At 41.1% G+C, this 9,977-nt stretch overlaps 1 protein-coding gene across 3 annotated transcripts; it reads right to left on the reverse strand.

Annotated features, from left to right (window-relative positions):
* Positions 1-667: 667 nt before the first annotated feature.
* NXT2 (nuclear transport factor 2 like export factor 2) lies at positions 668-7,462 on the reverse strand. 3 transcript variants are annotated; one of them, XM_019426830.2, is made up of 5 exons: positions 7,294-7,462; positions 6,235-6,319; positions 5,191-5,277; positions 3,516-3,660; positions 668-2,827 (listed from the first exon to the last, which is right to left on the reverse strand). In XM_019426830.2, exons 1-5 carry the CDS (start codon positions 7,389-7,391, stop codon positions 2,646-2,648), a joined length of 597 nt encoding a protein of 198 aa, XP_019282375.1. In that variant the 5' UTR covers positions 7,392-7,462; the 3' UTR covers positions 668-2,645. The 3 variants fall into 3 exon arrangements, with proteins under 3 accessions (XP_019282375.1, XP_019282376.1, XP_019282377.1); XM_019426831.2 differs by lacking the exon at positions 7,294-7,462 and adding an exon at positions 6,473-6,581; XM_019426832.2 differs by lacking the exons at positions 6,235-6,319; positions 7,294-7,462 and adding an exon at positions 5,958-6,072.
* Between the last annotated feature and the right edge of the window lie 2,515 nt (positions 7,463-9,977).

Consider the following 9,977-nt stretch of genomic DNA (forward strand, 5'->3'; position numbering starts at 1 on the left):
CAATTTCAGGGGTATTAACTTGTGAAAAATGTGCATCTTTGAAGATGAAAAATGGTAGTTGGTTTCAAGGGGTGTTGCATCTTCTCCCTCCTCTCCAAGTGTCTGTTGACATTATTTTTTCATTTTTTAGAGAGACAGCAAGTGCAGGCGTGAGCAGGGGGAGAGGCAAGAGAGGGAGAATCCCAAGCAGGCTCCACACTCATTGTGGAGCCCAACGTGGGGCTTGATCCCATGACCCTGGGACCATGACATAAGCCATAATCAAGAGTCACTTGACTGAGTCACTCAGGCGCCCCTCTGTTGACATATTTTTAATGTAGAATTGAATTTAAGGAGACCATTCTTTTTGGAAACCAACTCTTTTGGTTTAACTGCCTATGGAATCCAGCATTTTGGCTAGTTTCTCAGGGTTAAAATTTTCAACATCTCACCAGAATCCTGCTACCTCAAACAGGTGATATCAGGATGTGAACATTTGGTAGGAAAAGAACACATGTTAGAGAAGAGACAAAATCCAGGTTGTCAACCATTGTTTTCAACACTCTAATGTGTGTGTGTGTGTGTGTGTGTGTGTGTGTGTGTGTGTGTTTAATTTGAAAACTTTGTATTATACAGGTAGTCATTTCTGGAGTCTTCAAAAGAAAAACCAAAAGACCTTAAAACAAGCTTGAGAAAACCTGTCACAAGGAAAATTTTATTTTATTTTTTCAAGTTACAAAAATATGTGCATGTCAAAAATACAGTCTTAGTCCACAGAAGAGTAGTTCCAGCCATTTAAAAGTTATACAGAAGGAAAAAGCAATGTATATAGGAATCGTAAAACAATACAGTATAACTGCTCAATTCAGTTATGCTAGTTATATGCAGCTTTTAATTGAGACTGTTCTCTACAAGGGAAAGGGCAGTGTTTGGGCACTGGCTTTTGCTGCTACAGGCGTTAAACAGCCAACCCCAGATTAGAATAAGCTCACTTTGAGTAGAATATACCATGTAAGCTTTGATCAGTACCACAAGGGAGTGTGGTCTAAATTTCTGTTCCACCTCCTTCTCCTAGTTGGTTCTATTATCAGAAGTAAAATGTGTAGTTTGGGGCAACAGTAAATGAACTGCTGGTTTTCAAAGTAAGTGGTAAGAAACAGGGACTCTGAGTTGCAATGGAGAAATGAAGCTGGCAGGTTTAGCTTAAAAACACTGAAACAATAAACACAAGGATGGAAAAAATGTTAAAGTGTAACAAAAACCCAACACTAGCCTTTTCTCTTTAGATGTCGAGATGCAACATGAATCAATCTGTTCTTTTGAAGCCTAGGAGTTGATGAAAACCTGCCTTCCTCTTTTCTCTCTTTAAAAAAGACAGAGACCTAGCCACATAACAGGAACATGTTTAAAAATAGTTCCATTTGCTTCACAGAAGAACAGCGCGTCAAATTAAATAACTTTAACTTTAAATAAGTAATAAAAAAAATGCAGACGACAGTGTAAACCACAGAGAACAAATCACTTACTTTGGGGGTGGGTAATACACAGGAGACGTTTGGCCTGAAGTTCACATGGAAGACTTAGCAGGTAAGAGTGTCCCAAATATATAGCAATGGCTTCGTTTCCCACTTTCTTGTCAGACCCTGCAGGGTCAGGCTTATTGCTGACATTTAACCCCCATAAGTTCTTGAATACATCTGAGATAAATATTGGTGGGAAGTATGAGGCGAACTGGAAGAACCTTTCAAAATCATTCTTAGAACAAAAGTGACACTCGGGACCATTTGGCAAGGACAATTTATGACTTAAACCCTAAAAACAGGTGATTTCAGGAGGTAGAAAACAAGTACCAAAAATGTACCATTTGGCCACCCTTCTTAACTTTTGGCCAACCTTGGATCTCTCCATTTTTCACTCCCCATTCTCCCATTAAAGCTATATTAGTCCTACTATACCATTCGGTACCTAACGTTATAAACTTGGAGCTGCCACAAAAAAATCTTTTTAAGTAGTTTTACTTTGAAAACCACTGAGTATATCTAATGCTCAAGTATCAACTGGGAACATTTTAGTAAATAAATTCACTCCATAGGGAAACATGCTGACATAAAACAAATACTTAACGTGAAAAAAAGACGACTGAACATCTCTATATGCTAGTACATCAGGGCAGCTATGCAAACCTATATTAGTAATACTTTCACTGAACTGATTTGGAAAAGCCTTAGGTTAAAACTGCATTACCAGCATTTACTGGCAATAGCTCTATGTCTTACTAAAAACTTAATCTAGTAACAATGAAAAACTCTGCTTTCTCCCACAGAGTTATGTTGTGCTGATATCCCATAGATAATATTATAAAAGAATTTCATTTTTGCAATAGGCTGGGCTCACAGTGAGTATGTTAATACAGAGACCATGTGTACAATATAACTGTAAGAATGTCATGAGTGAAATGCATATAAGGCATGTAAAAAACTAGCATTAAAGCTCTTAAGGGCAACGATCCAAACTGGCAGCTGCTAGAAAAGGCGCTGCTATGAATAAAAAAAGTATTAAAGAAACACAGTTTCGGCACATACTAGTTTCTAGTGCTTCCACAATGAAATGAATTACTTCACATAAATTTCTGTTGCTGGAACTAATGGACCAAAGAAGAATGGACTTTAAGTACTAGCCCAATCTTGGAAACGAAAGCAATCGCTTGCAATCTTCCACACGGTGTTTTGAGGATTAGACTGGGCGGTCAGCAGGAAGTTCTGGTTGAAGTAGTGTTGTTTGTTTCCATCAAACTTCACAGTTCCGCTGGTCACAACGAGAACTGTGGTCTGGGCCTGAGTAGCTTGCTCTTCACCCACATTAAGGAAAAAAAAAAAGAGAAGAGGTCACAGTTTCTCTCAATAAACAGATTTTCAGGCTTAAACTACAATGCTTATAATTTGACACAGCAAAAGAGTTTCATCAACTTTCTCGACCTTGAGCACAATCTTGAACCTGTGCTCTCAAAAAGCAGAAAACTAAATAATCATTTCAAAGCAGATTAAAATTATTTGCAGTCCAGAAAGATTTGGGGTACACTAAAGTTTCTATGTAAAGTTTCTTATATCTAGCACAGGACCCTTCGGTTCCTGCATTTATCCATACTTCATTGGGTTTCTAACAGAGCTGTTTCTTAGTTTGCTTCCTTTTTAAAAATTTTTTAATGTTTATTTATTTTTGAGAGAGACAGACATAGCACGAGCAGGGGAGGGGCAGAGAGGGTGATGCAGAATCTGAAGCAGGCTCCAGGCTCTGAACTGTCAGCATAGAGCCCGACGCAGGGCTCGAACTCACAAACCGTGAGATCATGACCTAAGCCAAAACCAAGAGTTGGATGCTTAACTGACTGAGCCACTCAGGTACCCCTGAATTTTTCATTTTTAACTTGCTCAAAAAAGTAATTACTTCTGTGGCTAAGAGTTGCACGTTTGCTTTTGGTGTTAAAGTTCAGTGCTCGCTAGAGGAAGACAAAAGACACAGAAAGACCATGATCTTACCATGAACTGGTTGGCAATCTAACATATTGACCTGGAACTCACTAGAAGGCAACATATCAAAGAAATTGGTTAGGGCTTCTAGCCCTGTAACAACATTTCCATTCCATATTAAAGTGGCCTTGTCTAGATACAGCCTGGTTAGTGCCTAAAGAGACGGAAAAGAAAAAAAGATGAGGATTTTTGTTTCTGGGGAAGCATTTTACAGAAATGGGTTGAAGGGTTACAGGTGGCAGATAAACATTTCCATGGTGCTACTTCCACCTCTACTCCCCTTGCCCCCTGTTGCTGGAAGACACTGTGAGCAAGGTGGCTGCCTTCTATAGACTCTTGGCCTGAATAGATACTTCACTTTAGCCACAAAAAAAACTTGGCCTCCCAACTGGAAGAAAGTTTTAAATGTAAAGTTTTGCTTTCTGTGTTAAAATGAAGTAAACGATCACAAATTTCAAGCACACGCAGCCCCAAACCAGCTTTAGTCTCTCTCAGTTTTCTAGTTCTGAGATTAACAAAGTTGCCAATCAGGTCCTACCCATACATTCCAACCCCAGTGTTCCTGTAAGTGTGAGTCATTTAATGTTTGAACCATTTATTGTTGTAGGTTAGGAAGAATTCCTTTTACTACTATGCAAACAGCATATTTTGTTCAAAGGAATCACGAGGACTTGGTAAAGCAGAGTCCTCGATAAGTCAAGTAGTTAAGGCTGAAATAAGGCAAAATCCAACAGTTAACTCCCTGGTCACAGGGGTTTAGTGTCTCACAGGACACATTATTTGCTTAATTCTACAACTTCACTTGGATTAAAACACAAGCCCATTATCTTGACTCTGGTAATAAACTATGTTGCCTTTTTTTTTTTTTTTTGCTACTTTGTTTTTGAAAGCAGCAAGACACAAAAAACATCCATTGTCAGGTCCCTTGCCCCTGTCCATGTCATCAAACATCAAGTACCAGAAACTTCTTTTATCTTCTGTCTTAAAAAAAAGACATTTTTAGAGATAAGATACTAACTTCTGTATCTGCAGCATAAAGAACATTCTCTAAGGCAATCCTGTGTGGATAAAAGACCTAGGCAAGGCTGGAGCACACACTGAAAAAATCACTGAGAAGATACCGCTCAGGGATAAATCACAACAAAAAAGCTGACGAAGTGATAACTTGCACTGTTGGATACTAAAAGTATCCAAACCATGTGGATCCTATTTCTGAATACCAACTATAGCCATGAGCTTTAATCAGAAATTATTAATATACGAAATTAAATGGGCAAATCAAGGAACAGTCCCTGTAGTGCCAAGCTCCTTCACTAGCACTATAATACTATTTTAACCATCTTGGCTGAATGATGGGATTAAAAAAGGTAACATATTTAAGTAAATATGTCAGGTGCCATGTCAAGTGCAGTAAGTTAGTTCCCATTTACCACCATAAAAATAAAATGAAGTTAAGAAAGGTTGGCAATTTGCCCAAGGTCACTCAATTAGGTAAACTCAACTCAAAGTTGAGTTAGGATTCCAGAGCCCACACTTCCATGATATCACACCAATCCTTCCCTAAACAGTGCACTTTATTAAAGAGCAAGTCTACAATCATCGCTTATGCAAGTCAGATGAATGACTGAGAAAAGACCAAAAAACCTGGTACTTAATAAAGAGTAATAGAGTCTCTAACACTCACCCGTCTTCTTTTGTCCATTGTCTCATAGTAAATATTGACAAATTCCTCAGCAGCTCTACATGCCTGATCTACATGAGTTTTAAAATCCTACAAGAAAAAATTCATAAGTGTACATTACCACCGCCTCCAACTCCTAACAAACAGAAAACCAACAGAAGCTGATGATTGTAGCTCTATATACAGCTCACATTTTTCCATATAAATTTGGACATTGCAAAGTTCAGGGCTCAAAAGTTTCCAGTTTTTACATTTTTCACCATTTTAAGATACATATATTAAGGGAATCTCATCCCTCATTAGTGAATGTTTTTCTCAAATATGAATTTACAATCTTTGCTTTGTAACTGGTACTGTTAAGTACTTTTTAGGCTTCCAGTATTTTACAAAACATTCACTTTAATAAAAATGATGTGGTCTGAACCTTTAAAAAAGGAGGGGGGGAGCATTGAGTTCTCTAAGCCAGAAGTTACCATAAGGAGTTGTTCAGTGGGAAAAAAAACAGGGTACAAATACAGTTCAATAAAAATACTTGAAAACAAGACAGGAAACTTCTTCATATTACGTAAAAATTCACTGGCATTTGTAAACAACTGTAAAAACGAAGAAGAGAGATGTTGTCGGGGTTTTCTCCTGCCGGGAGATTAAGTACCTTTTCCCCCAGCCATTCACTGAGCCCACCCTATTATTTGAATTAAGATTTAAGTTTCATTTCTCTACCAGGTGATGGAAAGATCATGGAGAAAAAAGATCGCAAGCCATAAACAAACCCCAACATTCCTGCCTCCCACCAATTCCCATCTCGGGGTCCTTTCCAGCAACCCAAAGCAACTGCACAGACTCCGGGAGTCGGAGGCGGTGGGGGGGGGGAGTGGGGGGATAGGGACCCAAGGGGGCTACGGAGAGCGGGCCCCGCCCCGAGGCCCAGCGGGCCAGGCCCTGATTCGCCACTGGACCACGTGACCACCAGCCAGCCGGCCCAGTGCCCCTCCCCTCAGCCGGCCGAGTCGCGGCGCCACGGCACCCTGCCGCGGCCCGGGCACTCACCACAGACGAGGCCATCAGGGAGCTCGAAGCTGGTTTTTCCGGCGGTGGCGGCGTCACTGCCTCCTCACGTGTCCGTCTCCCTCGGCTGCCGGAGGATCAAATATTTAGGGAGACAGCTAAACCCGCCAAACGCCGAATTCTCCACCCGCCCATTCTCTCCCGGAAGTAGCTCGGTCCGTTGTTAAAAGCAGCCCGACGTTCCAACCTTAAGTACAGTTCCCTTCAGTTCCGACCGTACCCTCCCATTCGTCTCCTGTATTCGCTTGTTTGATATTTCTCTACTTCGTCGGGAAGAAAAATCACTCAGCTTTCGTTAATTGGATACTCTGACAGAAAGCATCCATTTTCCCAAGGACGTGGGACAAGCTAAAAACATCTGAATGGCCCAATAGGAGGACTTCTTTGCTTCAGAAGGCGGGGCCAACGCTGGCCGAAGACCAACGAGAAACGCCCGGAGAGACCTGTATCAGTAGCCTATAGGAAAAAGGGGTGGAGCTTGGGGAAAGGATGGAAATCACACTGCGCATGACTGGTGGAGACAGATTTAAAGTTCTGGAACATTCTGGAAGAATCTAGCCTCATTGAATTGAATCCCACCTGTCTCTGTAGCGTTTGTAAAATTATTCAGTTTGATTTTGCGCTATTCATAAGGAAAGGCTTATCAAGTTCCTTCATTCTGGGAGGCTTTTTTTTTGTCTCTCAGACCTCAAATGAAGATTAGTATACACCGCCATTCACCCGCCTTCTGCAACCTACTCTCTTAACAGCTAAAATTTTACTGAGTGGTGACCACGAGCAAAGTTCCTTTTCTAAGCATTTTAATCCATATTACTTCACTTATTACTTCAATAACAATACGAGACAGTCATCTCCGTTTTATAGTTAAGGCACAGCATGATTAAGTAACCTGTTCAGGGTCACAAACTAGTTGGGGTTCAAGTTCAAACAATTTACCGCTACAAACTGCCTACACTCTCCGGCATCCTTTAAAACCGTTCACCTCAAAGACACCAACAACTTCTGGGTCATCAAATCAGTTAGATATCTCTATAGCCTTACCACCCATAACTGGTTTGTGGCTCATCATCATAATAGTCCCTCCTTCCTTGGTATCTTCGTGAGTCTTCACGAGACCAGTCTCTTCTGTATCTTCTCATACTTGAACGTTTTTTTTTTTTTTTTCCCGCGGCTCTTCCCTCTTCAGACTAGCTTCAACTGCCAGCGAACCAGCTTCCTTCTATTGCGTACCCCCCCACCCCCGCTTAGTGGCGTCACTTCCGGGGGATGTCTCGTTTTAAAACTTCTCTCCTCCCGCGTGATGTCAATTGCTACTCGTATGCTAATGAATCATACATAGTTACACATCTCCAGCCCCCACCTCTTCTCTGATTTCCAGGGCCACATACGGAATTTCGCTAGATAGGAACACCAAAATGCACTACAGGCTTCCTGAACTGCTTGAGTCCAAAATTTCAACTCATTATTTCCTCTGCACTTCCAATCTTATGCATTCGTTTAGTGATCTGTGCTTAAATTCTTGTAATCTTTATTTTTACCACCCCCCCCATCATCATAATTCATTTGTTCATTCAACAAATATTGAGCACATACTATCGATTAGACACTGTGCACGGTTCTGGGAATAGAGTGGTAAACAAAATAGACATGATTCGTATCCTCATATAGTTCACAATATAATGGGAAGGCTACAAAATAAAACATTAATGAACTGCAGAGGAATTCCAAGCAACTTTCTCGATTCTGGTCATTTTTTTTCAAGCAACCTCTCTCTCTCTGCTCCCCTCCCCTCCCCCCTTCCCTTCCCCTCCCATCTCTCCTTCTCTCCTCTCTTTCTTTCTCTCTTTTATATACAAACTTTATAACTCTTTTCGTTTTTCCAAGATTTTCCTAATCTTTAAAGATCTGGTCTCAATTTGCCTTTCCAGACTTCTCTGCCATTATTTACCAACATTGGCAGTTAACTACCACTGCTTGCCAAAAATGAGTCATGTTTACTGCTTTATAGGTGATTGTATTTCTTAACTGAGAGCTTAGAATGTGTCTAGTGTTTATTATAAGTTCATTCAATCCTCACCCCTGGAGAGAGACATATTATTATCTAGGTTTTTAAGAATTTAAAGTGAAGTTCAAAGAGGTTAAGTAAGTTGGTTAAGATGGCCCAGCTTTCAACCCACAGCTGTCTGATCCCAAAGTCTTTGCTCTCAGAACACTCTGCTAGTCATGCATTTGCTTAAACTATGCCTCTTTTAAAATGTTTGTTCCCTACATTTCTACCTGCCCTTCAGGGACCAGAGAAGATGCAACCTTCTCCGTGAAGCCTTCCTTCATTTCATGTCCCCAGAACACCAAAGGCTGTGGCCTCCTCTATGGCCATGTTGTCTACTGGTGGGGGAACAATAGTGCTGGGAACTAGAGTGTTGGGAGTACTGAAAGGGGAAAGCTGAGCTAGAGGTGGTAGTAAGGGTCAGAATTTTGCCCTGAATGTTTGCACAGAATTGTGTGCACTTTTATTGATGTGTTACAAGGGCAGGACACTGGGCAAACATCATAGGAAACAATGTTGGGTTCTGGTTGCTCAAAACCGTGAATTTAAACCAAATGAAAACTATGTTTAGGGGGACAAATGGGAACCAGGCAAACAAGACATTGAATAGCTCTTCACTAGGTAATTGCACACGTGTAAAAAGCAGGGAGATTGACTAGGAAGGGTATGAAAAGGCTTTTCTTGGGACACAGAATGGCATCCTGGTTAAGCATACTGTTCTTGGTACCAGCGTGGGTTCAAATGCTCGCCATGCCACTGAGGAGCTCTGTGACCTTGGCCAAATTACCTAACCATTCCATGCCTCAGTCTACCAATCTGTAAAACAGAAATAATAATATTAACACATACTTCATAACATTGTTGTTATGGGTATACAGTCCCTGCTCGAGGAATATAATTTTCCTCTACCCTCAGCAGGGACTATGCAGCCACCTATTCGAGAGTATGAAGTTGGGACATATTAGATAGCCTTGGTGTATTGAGAGGCACCTGTACAGTCTGGGAGAAGGTTGGGTGCTCTTTAGTAACAATATGCTGGGTTGATTTGGATTGTTTATGGCTATGCTGTGCATCCATTTTTCCTGGCCAACCACAGACCTAATGGAATTAAGGCCTTTTGGAATTACTACCATCCCTGTCTGAATCTTCACTTTGCTCTGAGTTTGAGATGGACTAGTTTAGAACAATCAGGGAAGTGATCCGAGCAGTCAGGGCCTTCCTCTTGGGTCTCTGATTGGCAACCAGACTGTTCGCATTAAGTCTCATGCCCTACCAACTAAGTTGGCTAGTCACCCTTGTCCTGTTCACATCAGAGAGTGCTTCTAAAAACAGCTTGATTGAGATACAAGTAACATACCTTACATTTTACCCATTCAATGTGAACAGGTCAGTGGTTTTTAGTATATTCACAGAGTCACATAAGCACCACCATGAAATTTGAAAACATTTTAAATGCCCTGGAAAGAACCCCCTCCCTTCTTTTTTTTATATAATGGTTATTCATTAAAAATTTTTTTAATGTTCATTTATTTTTGAGACAGAGAGAGACAGAGCGTGAGTGGGGGAGGGGCAGAGAGAGAGGCAGACACAGAATCCGAAGCAGGCTCCTGGCTCTGAGCTGTCAGCACAGAGCCTGATGCGGGACTCAAACCCATGAACCGTGAGACTATGACCTGAG

The sequence above is a fragment of the Panthera pardus genome, unplaced genomic scaffold, assembly GCF_024362965.1.
Source record: "Panthera pardus isolate Hobbes unplaced genomic scaffold, ASM2436296v1 HiC_scaffold_27, whole genome shotgun sequence".
NCBI classification, from domain to species: Eukaryota; Metazoa; Chordata; class Mammalia; order Carnivora; family Felidae; genus Panthera; species Panthera pardus.